The 20,210-nt window shown below is 38.4% G+C and overlaps 1 protein-coding gene across 1 annotated transcript in view; it reads right to left on the reverse strand.

Annotated features, from left to right (window-relative positions):
* SETD2 (SET domain containing 2, histone lysine methyltransferase) overlaps positions 1 to 20,210 on the reverse strand; it is a 117,470-nt gene that overhangs the window by 8,701 nt on the left and 88,559 nt on the right. The window contains exons 15-18 of the mRNA XM_007470265.1: positions 15,093 to 15,762; positions 6,865 to 6,999; positions 4,548 to 4,687; positions 614 to 725 (exon numbers count right to left, since the gene is read on the reverse strand). Coding sequence (XP_007470327.1) covers positions 614 to 725; positions 4,548 to 4,687; positions 6,865 to 6,999; positions 15,093 to 15,762 — 1,057 coding nt within the window. The remainder of the gene's footprint in view (positions 1 to 613; positions 726 to 4,547; positions 4,688 to 6,864; positions 7,000 to 15,092; positions 15,763 to 20,210) is intronic.

Consider the following 20,210-nt stretch of genomic DNA (forward strand, 5'->3'; position numbering starts at 1 on the left):
AGCTAAGATATATTAAAGGAAGTTATAATGGAATAAGAATACTATGATTCTATTTGTATGTTTAAAATGAAAAGAAAGAAAAACACCTGTGTGTGTTTTCCATAAAGGTCTGGAAAAACATACAACAAAGCAAGGTTTTGCAACTTTGGCACTACTGACATTTGGGCCAGTTCTTTGTTGTGGGGGATTATTCTGTGCACTCTAAGATGTTTAGTGGCTTCTCTGGCCTCTGTACACACTAGAAGCTAGTAGCATCTCCACAGCTGTAACAACCAAAAATGTCTCTAAATATTATCAAAAGTCTCCTGAGGAGCAAAACTGCTCTTGGTTGAGAACCTGTGCACTAAAAAGTTAACAGTATTTATCTCCGGAGACGGAAGTATGATAAAAGGGGAGTAACTAAATAGAAATTAAGGGCTTTTATTTTTTGTTCTATATACTGTACTTCTGTATTGTTTGGACGTCCTACCACCCCCAAGCATTTTTTTATATGCATAATTCTCCAGAACAATAAGAAAAATAGAATTCCAAGATAACATGGCTACTGACTCTACAAAATGAGAAGACAAAGAATCCCAAATGATTAGGAAACATATCTGTAAGCCACACTCACCTTCATGGGATTTTCATCATATGTTGGGGTTCCCAGGTCCATCTCAGCTTCATGCTCAAGGCTGGCATCATCTCCTGGGCTTTCCCAAGTAGGAGGATCCCACTGAGTCTGCCTAGAAGAGGGTAAGAACAGCCATGCTGTCATGGCCAGAAAACAGAGAACTCTGGCATAGGTATCTCTGCTCATATATACGTAATATACAACATGCAATGAAACAGAACAAGTCAGCTCCATAAGACAGAGACATTCTTCCCAGCAGCAATGATTCTATCCCACAGACATACATTGTTTTTAGCCGACTGTATTTCTGTAGCCAATGCTGTGGCAACATTTGCTGGGTATCAAAGACAACAGTAAAACCAAACATCTTTGTCTCTCACCTGACTATTAATGTCCTGAAAACAGGATTCAGCAAAGTCTAAGGAAAGTACATGGAGTAGGTGCCTGCCTATGCCACCCCTCTGCAGGTGATCAATCATGATTGTACCTAGCATGTACCTGGAGCAAAATAAAATAAATCACAACACGCTCCTCACAATCCTTGATCATGTGAGAAAACCGTTCCTTGCCTTAGGAGTCTTCTTGTTTGTAGTTTTGCTCCTCTGGCTTGATGACTTACAGCATGGAAAAGATGTACAGGTTAAAAACTTGTGCCCTCTGCTAAAAATATTTTCAGCTGGCTACAAAAAAAGAGTTCAACCACGTTAACTCTTTGCATGCTTTTTTTTTTTGGCCACGCCGCATAGCTCTTGGGGATCTTAGTTCCCGACCAGGGAATTCCCTCATTGCATGTTTATGGCTGTTTTGAAAGTTAGCAGGCAAAGATGGTTTTGTTTTTGTTTTGTTTTTAAAGCTAGATCTGTGAAGTAACATGTGGAAGTAAGGAAATTCTGTTCAGGAGTCAGAAGTCAGCTGTCACAGGAAACGCTCTAAGGCGAATCACTTAAAACGTCAAAAGCCTCCAAGAAGCTAGCGACATATCTGACAGGTCTATCCTGCCATTACAGTCTGTGCCTTCCTACCACAGCAATCTTTAGTTAGCAACATTAAAGGCATTTGATGTAAATTAGTTTTGCAGATGATTATGAAAATAGGTTTATCTCTGACCGACAGAACTAATTATAAAATGGGCTCAAGATTTCTATTGTAATCAAAGAACCACAAGCAGCTGTGGGTTTTATTATGGGAATTAAACAGGAGGTATTATACTCTTAGGTGCTAGCTAAGGAAAACCTTGAAAAAACGATGGAAAAATTACACACATAAATAAGAAATATAATTTTTTTTTTTTTTTGAAAAGTGATAGTCCATTAAAACGCTTGCTTTGGTATTGAAAAAACAAAGTTCTGGTAAAATTTGCAGACACTGGTTTTTAAAGTCACAACACTTTCAGTCAGCAACATAACAAGGGCTTGTTTCTTTGGGTTTTTTGGCTGCACTGGGTCTTCATTTGCTGCTCACGGGCTTCCTCTAGTTGCGGCAAGCAGGCTTCTCATTGCGGTGGCTTCTCTTGTTGTGGAGCACGGGTTCTAGGCACGCGGGATTCAGTAGTTGCAGCACGTGGGCTCAGTAGTTGCGGCACGCGGGCCCTAGAGCATGCAGGCCTCAGTAGTTGTGGCGTGTGGGCTCATTAGTTGTGGCGTGCGGGCTCTAGAGTGCAGGCTCAGTAGTTGTGGCACACAGGCTTAGCTGCTCCACGGCATGTGGGATCTTCCCGGACCAGGGATCAAACCCGTATCCCCTGCACTGGCAGGGGGATTCTTAACCACCGTGCCACCAGGGAAGTCCCAAGGGCTTGTTTTATAAAGGTATTTTTATGGGAATAATGAAGACCTTTCTAAGTAGAATACATAAAGGGAAAATATTTGACTGCATGAAATTTTTAACTTCTTCACGTCACAAGACATTACAAACAAAAACATTTGCAATATTCTTTTTTCTTTTTTTTTTGCAGTACACGGGCCTCTCACTGTTGTGGCCTCTCCCGTTGCGGAGCACAGGCTCCGGATGCGCAGGCTCAGTGGCCACGGCTCACGGGCCCAGCCACTCCACAGCATGTGGGATCCTCGCAGACCAGGGCACGAACCCACGTCCCCTGCATCGGCAGGCGGACTCTCAACCACTGCGCCACCAGGGAAGCCCTGCAATATTCTTGATAAACAGATTAACAACGCTGACAGAAAATGGGTAGATGCCCCAAATAAGCAATTCACAAAAGATACAAACAGCCAATAACCCAATGAAGATGTTCCATCTCAAAAATAAAAGAACTGAAAATAAAAATAAGATTTCTCATCTACTATTTTACATGAGTTAAAGAACCTACATGAAGTAAATGGCACTTTTGTGTACCTTTTGTGCGAGTCTAAATTGGTATGATTATTTTTTTAATGGTAAGCTGACAATACTTATCAACTTAAAATGTGTATCTCTTTTGATCAAATATTTTGCCTCTAAGAATCTGCCTGAAGAAGGCAGTAAGATTAGTATTAGTGTCTGTAAGGATGTCCAGGTTTAGAGTTATATATAAAATAGTGAAAATCCATCAATCAGGGTGGGTTAAACAAAATCTGGTATAGCCATACAGAAGAGCAGGGGTTAGGCAAACTTCTTCTATAAAGGATCAGAGAGTAAATACCCTTGACCTTGTTGACCAAATGATCTCTGTCACAACTAGTCTACTGTCATTGGAGCATGAAAGTAGCCATCAACAATTCCTAAATAAATGGGTGTGGCTGTGTTCCAAAAAAACTTTATTTACCAAAACAAGTAGCCCATTGACATAGTTTGTTGAGCCCTGCAACAAATAAGCAAGTATTAAAAATAATGTAGGGGCTTCCCCAGTGGCGCAGTGGTTGAGAGTCCGCCTGCCGATGCAGGGGACACGGGTTCGTGCCCCGGTCCGGGAAGATCCCACATGCTGCAGAGCGGCTGGGCCCATGAGCCATGGCCGCTGAGCCTGCGTGTCCGGAGCCTGTGCTCTGCAACGGGAGAGGCCACAACAGTGAGAGGCCCGTGTACCGCCAAAAAAAATAATAATAATAAAAATAAAAAATAATGTAGTTTTTCATTAATTGATACAAAGTTCTATAAATACATTGGTAAACAAAGATGACAAAACATGCACCCCAATAACTCACATTATATACCAATGAATACATACATACACACACAGAAAACACATATATTCACATAAAGCTATCTGCCTAAAATATATTTGTTTAATTCTAAGAAAAAGATAAATCAGGTTTTTTATATAAATTGCAGGAGTCCTCAAACTATGGCTCACGAACCAAATAAAGTTTTATTGGAACAGAGACATACCCATTCATTTATGTATTGTCTATGGCTGCTTACACAACAATAGAAGAACTGAACAGTTGTGACAAAGAATGTTTGGCAAGCAAAGCCCAAAATATTTATTATCTGGCCTTTTACAGAAAAGGTTTGCCCATGACCCCTGATTATCTACAATGTTAGATGAAGTCATTACCATTTTCTAAAAAAATTCCTTAGTTTGGGACTTCCCTGGTGGCACAGTGGTTGGGACTCTGCACTCCCAACTCAGGGGGCCCAGTTCAATCCCTAGTTAGGGAACCAGATCCCACATGCTGCAACTAAGAGTTCACATGCCTCAACTAAGGAGCCCGCCTGCTGCAACTAAGACCTGGCGCAACCAAATAAATAAATAAAATAAAATAAATTCCTTAGTTTTCTCCAAGAGTCTTGCAGATTAAAAACACCAGAGCATACCCAAAAAGGACCAAAGTCTAATGTATGTCATAACATTTATGATGGGATTCTGGAAAACCAGCAGCCCTCAGGCACAGTTAACAGCTAATAACAAGTCTATAACCATAAAACTCCCCTTACAGTGGCAGCTTCTTTGACCAACTGAAAACTGATTTGGGGATGCTGAGACAGCTCTTCTTACCTTGTGATCACATGGTAGTAGTAAATCTTCCCTTCTGGGTCTCGGGCTGTCTTCCAGTTGGGAGGTAAGACAATGGTTTTTGGTTTGGGAGGAGATGGGGGTGGTAAATCCAAGAGATTATTTGTCACAACCATTTCAGGCTAAAAAGACACACAAGTTCTTGATCAGTGACATTTCTTTTAATCTGGCTGAGAAGGACAAAAATAGTCTACTTAAGCAGTATGTAAAAACATACATCTTCCTCTTCTTTTAAAAAAAGATAAAAAGTAAAGGTACAATCTGGGAAATGATCAGAGACAGTGTATATGTAGAGCTTTAGGGATCTATCAGAAAATTCACAGCAGGCTCCGAGTTCACCATCCAATACACCATATTTAAAAATATTCAGCAGCTCATTATCTACAACAATATTTTTCAACCTTAAAACAACCAATGCTAAATGGCATATAACCAACTCCAAGATACCAATTAGCTGAATGGGCTTTAGATAGAAGCAAATATGATAAAATGTTAACATTTATCCATTATATATTTTTTGTATGTTTGAAACCTCATATTTATATTTCAAAAATATAGAAATGGGTGAACAGCTTGTTTTTCAGTTTAATTGAAAAAAAAAATCTAAATAAATAGCTTTTAAAAATTTAATGCCACATTTTGAAAAACATAAAAACTTGATAATCACTGTTATAAACTGAATTGTGCTTCCCCCAAATTCATATGAAGCCCTAACCCCCAATGTGATTGTATTTGAAGACAGCACCTTTAAATAGGTAATTAAGGTTAAATGAGGTCTCGAGAGTGCGGCCCTAACGCAACAGGACTGGTGTCCTTATAAGAAGTGGAAGAGGCATCAGGGAATGTGCGCAGAGAAAAGACCAGCTGAGGGCACAGTGAGAAAGCAGCCATCTGCAAAACAGGAGCAGCCTGAGGAGACAGCAAACCTGCTGACACCTTGATTTTAGACCTGCAGGCTCCGAGACTATGAGAAAATAAATTTCTGTTAGTTAAGCTACGTAGTCTGTGGTATTTTGTTAAAGCAGCTCTAGCAAACTGATAATATAATCATGATAAGGATATATACCCTTAATTGTTCATTCTATGTAATCCAGTTAATAAAGAAAAAACTTTCCAACTTTACGTTTGCTTGAGCAGTTAAAGAGGAACCTGAGATCCCAGGCTCAGATAAAACATGGCCACTTTTAAGCAAACCTAAGTCTCCGAGCATTGCTGCTTTGTGCATACCCCCCCAAGCCTTACTTCATAGAGCTGCTTTTTGCTGGCCCCACTTAAGTTCCACTTCCTCCATTCCTGTAGTCCTCTATCTAGACTATAAGGTGATCTCTTTCCCCTAAGCTTTCGTGTCACTTAAGAATATTCCAAATTATTCAATATCTACTAGATTACCAATCCTTCTCCAATTTGGGAATAATTTTTTCCCCTCCTCAAATTCTATCTGCATATTTCATGACACTAAACGCTGACTACTTTTAGTATTATTCATTGTGATCCTCATCTCTCTTACTGGAATGTCAGCTTTTAAGCACAGGAATGGAATCTTAGTTTGTTTTCAAAATGCCTAGGACCCAATTCACAGCAAGCCCTCAAATACCTGCCATACACACTGTCTTATTTCTAAGTGTTTCACATGTAGTCTTTTTATTCCATCTCCACCAACTGCCCTACTTATCGAAAGCCACCAGAATGCAACAAGAGCCTTCTCTGGAAATGTCAGTATTCTAACCTGCTAATTTGTTCATGTTTAGTTTCTCAACTGCTTCTAGTGCCAGCTCCTATTTCCCATTTCATCTAAAAACAGCATTTCATCAAGATTTCATCATATCCTTCTACATAGGTTGCAGAATACCAAAAGCTTCTTTCAATATATATTGTACAACATGTAAAGTGAACTATATCATTCAATTTTATATCTCTAGCCCTCAGTACAGTATCATAGTCTAGTTCTCCAGAAATAATGATGGAGCTAGTCTAGAAAACTATTACTTCAGAAATTCATAGCAAAGTATAAGAATACAAGATCAGTCAGTTTAAATTACAAATAAAAAGGATCCTAAGGGCAAAGTACATATAAATTAACATAGCTGTAAGTTCCACAGAATTTTTTTTAATTGACAAAACTGTCCTGTAGTGCTCCCTCAGGGTACACAGGCACTTGAGTGAAATTGGCGACTGCAAAAATTTTTATAAAAAACAAAAAAGGAATAAAAAACCCCCTAACTAAACCAAACAAAAAGTAATCTTTCTAAAGATAAGGTAGGTAGCCAAAGAGAGTTTTAGCAACCAAAATATTTCTTACTGGCTGTAAGGGCTGAGGCTGCCCTGGTGCAACTATTGTAGTCACGGCTGTGGCTGGCTGTACCACCACTCCTTGTGGGTGAGCTGTGAAAATCTGTTGTCCCTGGATGTACTGAAGACTTGGCTGGGCATAACTCTAAAAGATAAAATGAAGAAATTCACAATTTACAGTTTTCTAGCTCTTAATAAGCAGTATCTGACTTCCAAGTTGACAAATCTTATTGGAAGATACACCCATTAATTTTTTTTTAACTTTCAATGTGAATAATTTACTACAAATGTGTGAAACAATCTTTCACTTCAAACTCTTTTTTTCTTTTTTGAATAATTCCTTAGTCATTTACTTACTTTGATTTTACTTTATCATAAAAAGTTAGAAAACTTTTTTGAGGCGGAGGTGGGGATGGGGTGGAGTACTCATGAAACCTGTCCAATTGTTTGGATTCAATGAGACTTGAATAACAACTGAAGTGCTACTCCTAGGATACCTGAGAAAGAGCTCCACACAATGCTCTTTACAGAGTGCGTTTTAACTACCAACTCCTAATAACTAACAGCTTGTTTTGTTCTGTTTTGTTTTGCTTTTTTGCGGTACACAGGCCGCTCACTGCTGTGGCCTCTCCTGTTGTGGCGCACAGGCTCCGGATGCGCAGGCTCAGTGGCCATGGCTCACGGGCCCAGCCGCTCCGCGGCATGTGGGATCCTCCCGGACCAAGGCACGAACCCATGTCCCCTGCATCGGCAGGTCGACTCCCAACCACTGCGCCACCAGGGAAGGCCTAACGGCTTGTTTTGACCAGAAAAGGTCAAAAGGAGTGATCCACAGTAGAGGAAGCTGAAGGTGATCAAATTTTAAACTAGTTTTCTAGCTTTTTGTAGGCTTCTATAAGAAAGACAGCGGAATTCAATATATCTAAAATCCTTATGACACACTGATTTATATGTATAGTGCTTTATCAAGCAGAAAAGCCCTTTTGCATACATTATCTCACTCAATCCTAACCACCATCAGAGGTGGGTGTATCTCCCACACCTGGAGTTATATAACATTTAAATAAGTACCATGGCTAGCTAGGACTTAAACCTACTCTGAAATTACAATAGAAAAACTGTTTAAAGAAGTGGCAAGAAGCCCTGAAAACAACCTTGTTTTGTTAAAAGGTGATGACTACCAAGGAGCTGAACAGATACGTATTTAAGGACAGATTTTGACCCTATAAACTGAGATTCTATCAGGTAAAATGATTCAGAAGTATTAATTGATAAGTACTCAAAATACAAAATATAATCAAAATATAATTATTCCAAATGATACCAGTAAAGACCCAAGGAGTCTGAATAGGTAAATGTAGCTGCCCAGCAGATTTCTGGATGAATAATTACTGAGAAGACACACAGAAAGAGGAAGAATACAATACTTGATTCAGTATTGCAAACAGCTTAATCTACACATTATCATAAACCAGATTCAATGCTAACTGTCAAAGCAGAATTGTCACAATAGTATCACGAAGCTGAGAGAAAAATGTATACCTTAGAAATAGTTTCATCTCTACGTATTTGGATACAAGATGGGAAATATGTGCAACGTCAAAAATTTTGTAGAAATTTATCTCCTCACCTAACTCCTGCCCCAAAGCCTGAAATTTGATTAAATCCAAAACACTTTTCAACACTGACATATAACCAGACAATACTGAATCAGAAGTCAGTACCAAAGAAGTATTAGCACAAAGATGACCAAATACTGCTTAAAAAATTAAAAAGCATACTCTAAAGATAAAATATAAATAATTCTTAAAGTTCTTCTTTAACTTTGATAAAATAAACCATAAAACAAAACATATCTAACTGGGCTCTATTCTATGATCACCAATTTATCTGGAAAGTTAAGTTTCCAAGGAAGTTTCTAAGGGCCGATGCCCAAAAGGAAGCATCCTCAAGAGGCAAGTTACTGTGCATGTAGGAGGTTAACATGCATGTGCTGGTAACCCTGATTCTGAGTAGAAACAGTTTCTGGGAGGCTGAAGAGGACAGATGGGTAAACTGGAATTTTCCCAACCCACTAAGCCAAACACCAGATACTGTAACGAAGCCCAAATTTAATTTCTTCCTGACCCACTCTCCTAATCAAATCGATCGGCAAATTCTGTTGGCTCTGCATTTTTTATATATGTATGTACATGTGCACATCTATCTGTATGTATGAGTTTATATATATGTGTGTGTATGTATATATATATAAAAATACATAAAAATAAAATCTGATTTCTTACATCTCTCCTTCTACTATTTCAGTGTAAGTGGCCATATTCTCTTGCCTAGATTACTCAACAGTCTTTTAACTGATCTCCCTACTTCTGCCCTTGACTCCCACAATCTCTTCACCCAAAGCAACCAGAGCGATTCTCTTAAAATACGTCAAACCACGCCAGTCCGCTGTAACTGCTCCAGTGGATTTTCACATTATTCAGACTAACAGCCCAAATCCTCACAAAGCCCTGACCATCTTGTTCTTCCCCAAGGCCTTGACCTCATTTCCTACTACAGGTGTACCTCAGAGATATTGTGGGTTCAGTTTCAGAACATGCAATAAAGTGAATATTGCAATAAAAAGTGAATCACATGAATATTTTGGTTTCCCAGCACATATAAAAGTTATGCTTCACTATACTGTACTCTATTAAGTGTACAGTAACATTAGGTCTAAAAAACAATGTACATACCTTAATTTAAAAATGCTTTACTGCTTAAAAATGCTGACCATCCTCTGAGCCTTCAGAAAGTCATGATCTGTCTGCTGGTGGAGGGTCTGGCCTCGATGCTGATGGCTGCTGACTGGGTGGCTGTGGCAATTTCTTAAAATAAGACAATGAAGCTTTTGCCACATTGACTGACTCTTCCTTTCACCGTTTCTCTAGAGTATGTGATGCTATTTGATAGCATTTTACCCACAGTAGAACTGCTTTCAAAATTGGAGTCAATCTTCTTAAACTTGCCTCTGCTTTATCAACTAAATATATGTAATATTCTAAATCCTCTATCATTTCAACAATCTTCACAGCCTCTTTACCAGGAGTAGATTCCATCTCAAGAAACTACTTTCTTTTTTGCTCATCCATAAGAAGTAACTCCTCATCCATTCAAGTTTTATCATGAGACTGTAGCAGTTCAGTCACATCTTCAGGCTCTGCTTCTAATTTTAGCTCACTTGCTATTTCTACCACATCTGCAATTACTTCCACCACTGAAGCCTTCAACCCCTCCAAGTTATCAATTAGAGTTGGAATCAACTATATCTTCTGGGTAACTTGCTGCAGTTTCTACATGAACTCTTGCTGCTTCACCTTGCACTTTAATGTTGCACAGATGGCTTCTTTCCTCCAACCTCATGAACCAACCTCTGCTAAGCTTCAAACTTTTCTTCTGCAGCTTTCTCCCCCATCTCAGCCTTCATAGAACTGAAGAGAGTTAGGGACCTGGTTCTGGATTAGGCTTTGGCTTAAGGGAATGTTGTGGCTGGTATGATCTTCTATCCAGACCACAAAAACTTTCTTCATATATATCAGCAATAAGGCTGATAAGACTATTTTGCTTTCTTAACAATTTCCTTCAAGAACTTTTCCTTTGCATTCACAATTTGGCTAACTGGCACAAGAGGCCTAGCTTTTGGCCTATCTCAGCTTTCAACTTGCTTTCCTCAGAAAACGTCATCATTTCTAGGCTTTGATTTAAAGTGAGAGATGTATGACTCTTCCTTTCACTTGATATTTAGAGGCCATCGTAGGGTTATTAATTGGCCTAATTTTAATATTATTTTGTCTCAGGGAGTAGGGAGGCCCAAGCAGAGGGAGAGAGATCGGAAAATGGCCAGTCGGTGGAGCAGGCAGAACACAACACTTACCGATTAAGCTCGCTGGCTTATATGGGCTCAGTTCATGACACCCCAAAACAATTACAATAGCAATGTCAAAGATCACTGATCACAGATCACCATAACAAATATAATAATAATGGAAAAGTCTGAAATAGTGCAAAAATTATCAATTTGTGACACAGAGACATGAAGTAAGCAAATGCTGTTGGAAAAATGGCACCAACAGACTTAATTTGACACAGGGTTGCCACAAACCTTCAATGTGTAAAAAATGCAGTATCTGCAAAGCACAATAAAATGAGGTGTGCCTGTACTGTCACCTTAACTCATTTGGAAAAGGAAGGGCTTCACAATTATATCACACATTTTGAATGATAAACATTTCATATCCTGATTTTGAAAAAAAAATTTTAAAGCTAGATCAAAATACTAATTTTGAGAACAACTGTCAACAGGATGAAACATGTTATCTTCAGAGTGATCAAGAGGTTAAACACCCAAATCTACAATAGAAAAATGCTAATATTTTGGATGGTAAAATTTATTTGACCCTCAGTGAAACTAGGTTCATGAAGAATTTATCTGACAAGATCACAGTTGTGGAAGCCTTATCATGGAGCCACTCTAAAGGATTCAATTAATGTGTAGTAAAGCTGTAGTTTCTTTAGCATGAAAAGTCTGGCTACAAATGTTGGTGGTGAGATAACTTCTAAACTGAAATGGCATTACCCAGCTTGATCATTCCCTGTATTTACTAGATATGGCTCCAGACAAATTTTATCTGTTTCTAAAGTGCAAAGATATATTTAAAGGATAACAATTTATCAACAGGAAGGGATGTTACACATACTGAAAATAATTCCCAAAGGAAATGCAATGCCAAAAACATCTTAACAATATCACTGCAAAACAAAACAAAAAAACCCCACAAAAAACAAACAAAAACCAAAAACCCCCAAAATTGCAACATTCATTTGCAGATATAGTGTTTGAAACTCAAACTGTCAAAAAGTAAAGGGAAAATAAACATTTTCTAGGGTTCTGTAGTACCTACCCAAACTAGCTGACAATCATACGCCAAAGCCAAAACAATTAACAGCAATAAAAAGGGGAAATTGGTTTCCAGTCCCACTGAAATAATACAAAAGATGTACACATTTGTGAGATATATCCAAATAGCATGTGCCTGCAAAATTTATCCATTTACTGGAAGAAAGCCTGTTGGAGATTGGCTCTACCTACAAGGGACTTGAAATTATACAAAACATAAATCCAGTCTAGAAATATCTTTAAAATGTGACTTCTAATGGGAATTTTAAGAGAGGGTCCAATATGTTATAGAGGGGAAAACATAATTGTTCTGCTCCCACTTCTAAAGGGAAAAAAACAGCTATTACTTTATATCTGAGTCACTTCACTTACGTGAACAATTTATAGTCTAAGCACTCAATTTTTTGAGATGTAATTTAGTGTAACTTTTTAAGAATATGTCCCTCTAATGTCACAAGACCATTATAAAGCACATGGCCTCTGTTAAAATGGAGCTTTTATGTCTAATAAGCAGCTGTGGCAAAAATTAAAGTCACCTTCTGATAACACAACTGCTCCAAATTCCAAAGATACTGCATATGTACACACACTCACAAATTTATATTATACCATATCACATACTACTTCATTATTATAGGTTATTATACCTCAGCTCATGTTGGTATGGTTGATATTTGATTTGAACAACACAGGCCTCAACATAGACCAGATATTATGAGCCAGACACCAGATAGGTGACCTTGATCAGCTGTAATTCACAGCCCACTAATATCAATACTCTCAGTATTAAGGTAACTAAGTAAGAACTATAATTAAACCTTCAAGGTATATGGTGCTTTAAATTTATCATTACTAATATCCATTATCTCATACAAACCTCAACCACTCTGAGGCATTCTGCTCATTTAATAAATGAGAAAACTAAAACTGAAGAATCTAAGTGCCTGTCTCCAGGACACACAGTAAGTGACAGACTAGGACTTAAAATACACACGCTAACAACATGCTCTATGCTTCTCATTACCCAGAGTTGAACATCATCTCTGATCAACTAATCTCATAAAGGGAAGGATAGTCTGAACCACCTTAGTCCATTTATCAACTACTCTAGCACACGAAAAGCAGATTAGGGAGTCAATAAATAACTCCTTGGTAGGAACAGACTGAAAACTGGAAATAAAATTGTAATACTCGGGCTTCCCTGGTGGCGCAGTGGTTGAGAGTCCGCCTGCCGATGCAGGGAACATGGGTTCGTGCCCCGGCCCGGCAGGATCCCACATGCCGCGGAGCGGCTGGGCCCGTGAGCCATGGACGCTGAGCCTGTGCATCCGGAGCCTGTGCTCCGCAACGGGAGAGGCCACAACAGTGAGAGGCCCTTGTACCGCCAAAAAAAAAAAAATTGTAATACTTGAGTCTTAAGGCTATGACTAAACCCTAGAGAAATCTTTTCCTCCCTGGGATGGGAAAAAAAATTCTATTTTAGAAGAACAACCATAAGATCACTGAGCTCTCTACTAAAGAGTCTTTAATTCTGTAGGAGGCAGAATTATGCATAACAAACACCACCACCACCAACAATAAAAAGCTAAGAAAATTGATAGCCAATAACCAATAATGCCCATTTTCTTACCTGCTGTACTTAGCCCTAAAACATTAATTTTAAGCCAAACATGAAAGGAAAAACACACACAAAAAACTAAGTATAAGAATGTTCAGTGCAGTATTACTTATAATTATGAAAAAGAACTTTCAATTTAAACAACTACCCCAGGAAAATGGATAAACAGTGACCTTATAAGCAAATGTGGTATTATATAAACGTTAAAATGTGTATGTGGGGCTTCCCTGGTGGCGCAGTGGTTGAGAGTCCGCCTGCCGATGCAGGGGACACGGGTTCGTGCCCTGGTCCGGGAAGATCCCACATGCCGCGGAGCGGCTAGGGCCGTGAGCCATGGCCACTGAGCCTGCGTGTCCTAGGAGGTGGTTTGGAATTGCATTTAAAGCCTATCAAAATAGGCAGAATGCCGACCAGGATGCCCTTGGCCAAAATTGCAACACACACACACACACACACACACACACACACACACATAAAAATACAGAGGAATTTGGAAAAATGGTTAAGAATCATGTTACACAGAAAAACATGGGATAAAAAAACTTCCAAGTCTTCAAAATTACAAATTCATAAAATATATAAACATGTAAAGAGATCATAAAAAATGAAGGGAGGGGCTTCCTTGGTGGCGCAGTGGTTGGGAATCTGCCTGCCAATGCAGGGACACGGGTTCAAGCCCTGGTCTGGGAAGATCCCACATGCCATGGAGCAACTAGGCCCATGAGCCACAACTACTGAGCCTGCGCATCTGCAGGTTGTGCTCCACGAGAAGAGAGGCCACGACAGTGAGAGGCCCGCGCACCGCGATGAAGAGTGGCCCCCGCTCACCGCAACTAGAGAAAGCCCACGCATAGAAACAAAGACCCAACACAGCCAAAAATAAATAAATAAATAAATAAAATTTAAAAAAAAATGAAGGCAGTTAATACAGTTAAGGTTTTCAGAATTAAAGCAGGACACTTTGTCACGGGCTTTTGGACAAAATTTTGATACAGCTTCATAACAAAAATACAAACAGAAGTAAAAATCACTTCTGTTACCTCAATACTAAGTAATGTGTACAGGAAACATCTCTGGGAGTCTCTGCCATCCACAATAATTCACCTTTAAGGGGTGATGAGGAATGATGGGAGAGACATAGGAATGTGGTGAAGACAATGCCTTAAAGAGTCTTTTTTTTTTTAATGTATTGGTTTTATAAAAAAGAAAAGAAATTTGATTTAAAACCACAAAAATACACTTCAAAAGTTATTCTCTCTCTCTCTCTCTCGCTGATCACTTGCTTTTGGGGAAGCCAGCTGGCATGTTGTAAGCAGCGCTATTGAGAGTGATGAGGAACCAAGGACAGCTAACAACCATGTGAGTGAGCTTGAAAGTAAACCTTCCAGCCCCTGTCTAGTCTTCAGATGACTACAACCCTGCTTAATAGCTTGACTGTAATTTCATGACTCTGAGCCAGAACCACCCAGCCAAACTGCTTCTGAATTCCTGACCCACAGAAACTATGAGATAATAATTACTTACTGTTTTAAACTGCTAAGTGATTTGTGACACAATAGATAACTAGTATATATAAAATTAGCCAATATGTAAGTGATCAATGGCAGGACTTCCCCCTCACATCAGATTTAACATCCCATAAACAGACAGTAAAACAGACAAGAGTATTTCCAAAATTAGTTACCTGTACAATTGGTGGAGTTGTCTGTGAGTAGGGTGATGTCACACCATAGACAGTTGGACAAGCCTGTCCTTGATAATATATGGTTGCTTGAGATTGTGCAGGAGAGTACTGCTGCTGTACACTCACGGACTGTTGGTTTGAATCCCAAACACCATAATTCTGCCCCTGGACTGGGCCTGGGGCTGGCACTGGCAATACGGTGACACTAGAGTCTTGGTGTACCACACCATCACTTTGGGCCACATACTGTGAACTGGAAACTTCCACAGGGGCTGCCACATGTGGCACCACTGGCACAGGTGGAGGGGCAGCAAGGGGTTCTGTAGAATGTCCCACCAAGGGCTGAGAATGATCATAAGGAGCAGGAGAACACACAGGATCCATGCTGGGTGTGGGGAGGAGCACCTTTCCAGCATTAGGATTGCTGGGATCCACATAGGCCTGCATGGGATAACCTGGTGGGTAGCCAGCAAAGGGGTGATGAGGGGCACTGTAGCCAAGAGAGTCATAGGGCAGTGGAGACGTCATTCCCAGGTTCTGCATCTGCTGCTGTTGTTTTTGAGCCTCCCGCTGAGCTACCTCCTGCTCAAACAACTTTCGACGCTCCTCTGTAGAAAGTTTATTGCGATCTTTAATTCGTACTTTCTTTTTAGAAGTTGGTGTATCATATCTAGAAAGAAAACAATAAGAGCACCACAAAAAGTTTTTCCCTAAATCAGAGACATAACCAAAGCACTAATAAATGTTATGCCACTCGATATTAAACCATTAACCACACCAACTCCAATTTGGCACTGGCTGAAAATCATACTCAAAATTACTTGAGGAGTTTTGCAGACAGGAGAGAACCTCAAGGAAATAGACACTTAGATGAAAATAATACCTTTATCCTTATCCTCAGCTTCTAGAACTTCAAATTAAAGATACATGTAGTATCCTAAATAGATTCTTCTTTATAGTTAAGTTCTGTAGTTCTGTAACTAAAAATTCTGAAATTAAAACAAAAACCCAAATACACTAATAAAAGCTACAGAATTTGATGTATGTCTGACCACACCCATTAATATCAACACAGGTTAGTTAAGTGAAAGATAAGCATGTACACATAAAAAAGTATGGGGAGTTATATTCACATACTCTTCTTTGGGCAGTACCAAGTATAATATCATATTGCTAAACCTAATACCCTGTGATAGTTTTGACAAGTATCCCCAGTAAGCCCCCAAGAAACCATCAGCTCTAACATTCACAAGAGAACTGAGGACTTAAAAGATTCTTTTGTGAAGTTCTATGGACTGAATCGAACTTTTGAGAAAGGCTCTTGGCAAAAATGAAAAATGACAACTAATTTCAAGGTGTTTCATTGCAAAGAAACATCTAATAACAGACTCATGGATAAGGGTACAGCATTTATCCAAACAACAAAAAATATATGGTCTAAAAATCTCTTAGTTGAAAACTTCCTTTAAAGTGTTAGTGGGGTGGTAGTACCCTTAGTTGCCTGGCAGAAACAAATGCAAACAGTCTATAGAAGAGAGCACCTTAAATCCAGGCCTCAATGAGTTCCTACAGATTAAGTTCTAAGGAACAGGAGTTCATTAGAAAATAAAATTAATCTTGCCATTTGTAACAACATGGATGGACCTATAGGGTATTATGCTGAGAAAAATAAGTAGGACAAAGAAAGATAAATACTGTATGATTTCACTTGTATGTGGAATCTAAAAAACAAAACAAATGAACAAACAAAACAAACAGAGCTACAGATACAGAGAACAAACAGCTGGTTGCCAGAGGGGAGAGGGGAAGAACGAAACAGGTAAGGGAGATTAAGAAGTACAAAAATTCAGTTGCAAAACAAATGAATCACACGGTATGAAATGTACAGTGTGGGGAATATAGTAAAAAACTATGTAATATCTTTGTAAGGTGACATACCGTAATTAGGCTTATTGTGGTGATCATTTTGGTATAGAAATATCAAATTACTATGCTATGTAACAGGAACTAACAGTGCTGTAGGTCGATTATACTTCAAAAAAACTCACAGAAACAAACTCATAGAAGATAAACATGTACTAGGAATATAATATACCACATGATACATATATAATGAACACTGCTGTATGTTCCATATGAAAGTTGAGAGTAAATCCTAAGAGTTCTCATCACAAGGAAAGGTATTTTCCCCTATTTCTATAATTTTGTATCTACATGAGATGATGGATGTTCACTAAACTTATTGTGATGATCATTTCATGATGTATGTAAGTCAAATCATATGCTTAACATCTTAAACTTATACTGTGCTGTATGTCAATTATATCTCACTGAAAGCAAAAAAAAGGTATATAATTATAAATTTATAAAATACACACACACACACACACACAAGTGAGAGGAAGAGACAAAGACTGCTGATGCTGGAATTATCACACACAAAATATCAGAGATGTTTAATATGTTTAATAAGATAAAAGAGGCTATTAAAAATATGCCTAAGGAACAGGACCATAAAATACTATCAGGCAGATTTGAATAAGAACCCCATGAAGCATCTAGAAAGGAAAAAGAATGAAAATTAAAACTCAATTATCATATAAAATTGAAATTACACATACCTGGCAAAATTCTACTTAAATATCCAAGAGAAACTTTTGCACATGTACACCAAAATAAGATAACAGCACTATACATAATAGAAAAAGCTTTATAACAAAACATTATACAGTAATAAAAATAAACTGATACTATTATGAATAAATCTTAGTAAATAAATATCAAGCCAAAACAAAGTACTGTCAAATTAAATGCAAAATAATAGCCTTTTCATACAGTTAAAACTAACATATTTTTAAGAAATATATATTAGATGACATAAAACTATATTTTAAAAAAGGCAGGCCAGGGTACAATGAACACAGAATCCAACAGATACTACTTGTTATCGCAAGTAGTAAAGACAGGGGACGGTGCAGAAATTAGTGACATAGCAAGATTTATATAATTGTTAAGATCCTGACTTTTGTGCTGGGACCTCCAGGGCTCATTACATTATAATCAATGTATGGAGAAAAGGTCCATGGATAGAAATAAGTGTCATGAACCAAGAAATAACCTAATATTCAGTTCAATTCAGTGCCCATAAGAGCCATGGTATGGTTAAGCAAGAGATGAGATCTGAAGAGAATTAGTAACTTGGAATATGATCTTCAAATTTAAAAAGTTCAATGAATTTCAACCAGGTTGAAAAAAAAAAAGAAATCCTCATATAAACACAAGGTAGCGATAATGCGGAACACCAAATACAAAGAGAACTTCTTAAAAGCAGGCCAAGAGAAAAGCCAGGTTACTTAACAAAGCATAGCAACCAAAAAGTTTCGTAAAATCAATAAGGAAAGTCAGAAGAATGAAGAATAACAGCTTCAAAATGTTCAGAAAAACTGTCAACCCAAAAGAACTTCCTTTCAAAAATGAGAATAAATGTTCACATAAAGACTTGTTCATAGCCAGTAATATTCATAATAGTCATCTGGAAACAATCCAAACGCCTATCCTATCAACTAATGAATTTATAAACAAACTATAGTATATCTATACAATGGACTACTACTAAGCACTAAAAAAAGAACTGAGATGCATAATAACATGGATGAATATCTCAAATATAATATGCTAAGTGAAAGAAGACAGAATATATTTTATAGTATATGATACCATATATATGACATTGTGGAAAAGACAAAACCAAGTCAGAAAGGAGATCAGTGGTGGCCAGGGACTAGTAGTAGAAGAAGGGGACGCACTACAAAGGGGTAAGAGATAATTTTATGAGGTGATGAAATGTTCTATTGGGTTGGCCCAAAAGTTCGTTTGGATTTTTCTGTAAGATGTTATGGAAAAACCTGAATGAACTTTTTGGCCAACCCAATATATAACCTCTGTGGTGGTAGTTACATAACTGTATGCATCTGACAAAACTCAATGAACACTACACTTAAAATCATGAATTTTACTGTAAGCAATTTATACTTGCTGGTTAAATAAAGCTGATTTTTAAAATTGAGGGTGAGCAATGCAAACAAAATATGAAAAAGACTTTTTAGACAAAAACTGAAATATTGTGAAGAGAAACTCACTAAAAGAAACCATTTAGGGACTTCCCTGGTGGCGCAGTGGTTAAGAATCTGCCTCCCATTGCAGGGGACATGGGTTTGAATCCTGGTCTGGGAAGATCCCACATGCCAGGGAGCAACTAAGCCTGAGCACCACAACTACTGAGCCTGAGCTCTAGAGCCTGCGAGCCACAACTACTGAAGCCCACGCACCTAGAGCTGGTGCTCCGCAACAAGAAGCCGCCTCAATGAGAAGCCCGCGCACCGCAACGAACAGTAGCCCCCTCTTGCCGCAACTAGAGAAAGCCCGCATGCAGCAACGAAGACCTAACGCAGTCAAAAATAAATAAATAAACAATAATTTAAAAAAAGAAACCATTTAAAGGGGTCTGACATAAGAAAGAAAAGAAACTAGTAAATGTAAACAAACTAAAAAAATCAGTTGGTCTACATAAAATAATTAACAATAACTGATGGGAGGAGGGAGAAGGAATTATAATACTGGACAATAATACCATGTAAACTGGGAAGGCTGAATGGTCAGAGTTAAAGTATCTTAAAGTACTTATGTTGTTCAGGATATTGATTAGCTTCAAATTTTATTAAATTTAAACAACCAGTTAAAGAATTAAACTGCCATAAAAGATAAAAAAAAACAAAAACACCCAATCAGCTATAAGCTATTTATTAGACACAGAAAAGTTGAAAGTAAAAGGAAGGAAGAGGCTTCCTGGGACAGGGCTTGCCCCCTATCCTCTGCTTTAGCTCCTCTCTGAAGTACCTAGACAACAGTATTTGATGCACATTTCCTGAGTTGTTTTACAGATGTGAAAATTCCCACCAAATGGAAGATGTTAACTACTTAAAGACCAGGAGCACATAGCCCCAGGCCTCCTTAAGCCTAAGGACTGATAATATTAACCCCTGTTACCTTACCATCAGCCAATCACAGAATGGTGCACAAGCCGATGATCACTTACCCTGCGACCCCCCCCCCCCCCCC

This window comes from Lipotes vexillifer, unplaced genomic scaffold (assembly GCF_000442215.2).
Source record: "Lipotes vexillifer unplaced genomic scaffold, Lipotes_vexillifer_v1.1 scaffold942, whole genome shotgun sequence".
In the NCBI taxonomy this organism is placed as follows: Eukaryota; Metazoa; Chordata; class Mammalia; order Artiodactyla; family Lipotidae; genus Lipotes; species Lipotes vexillifer.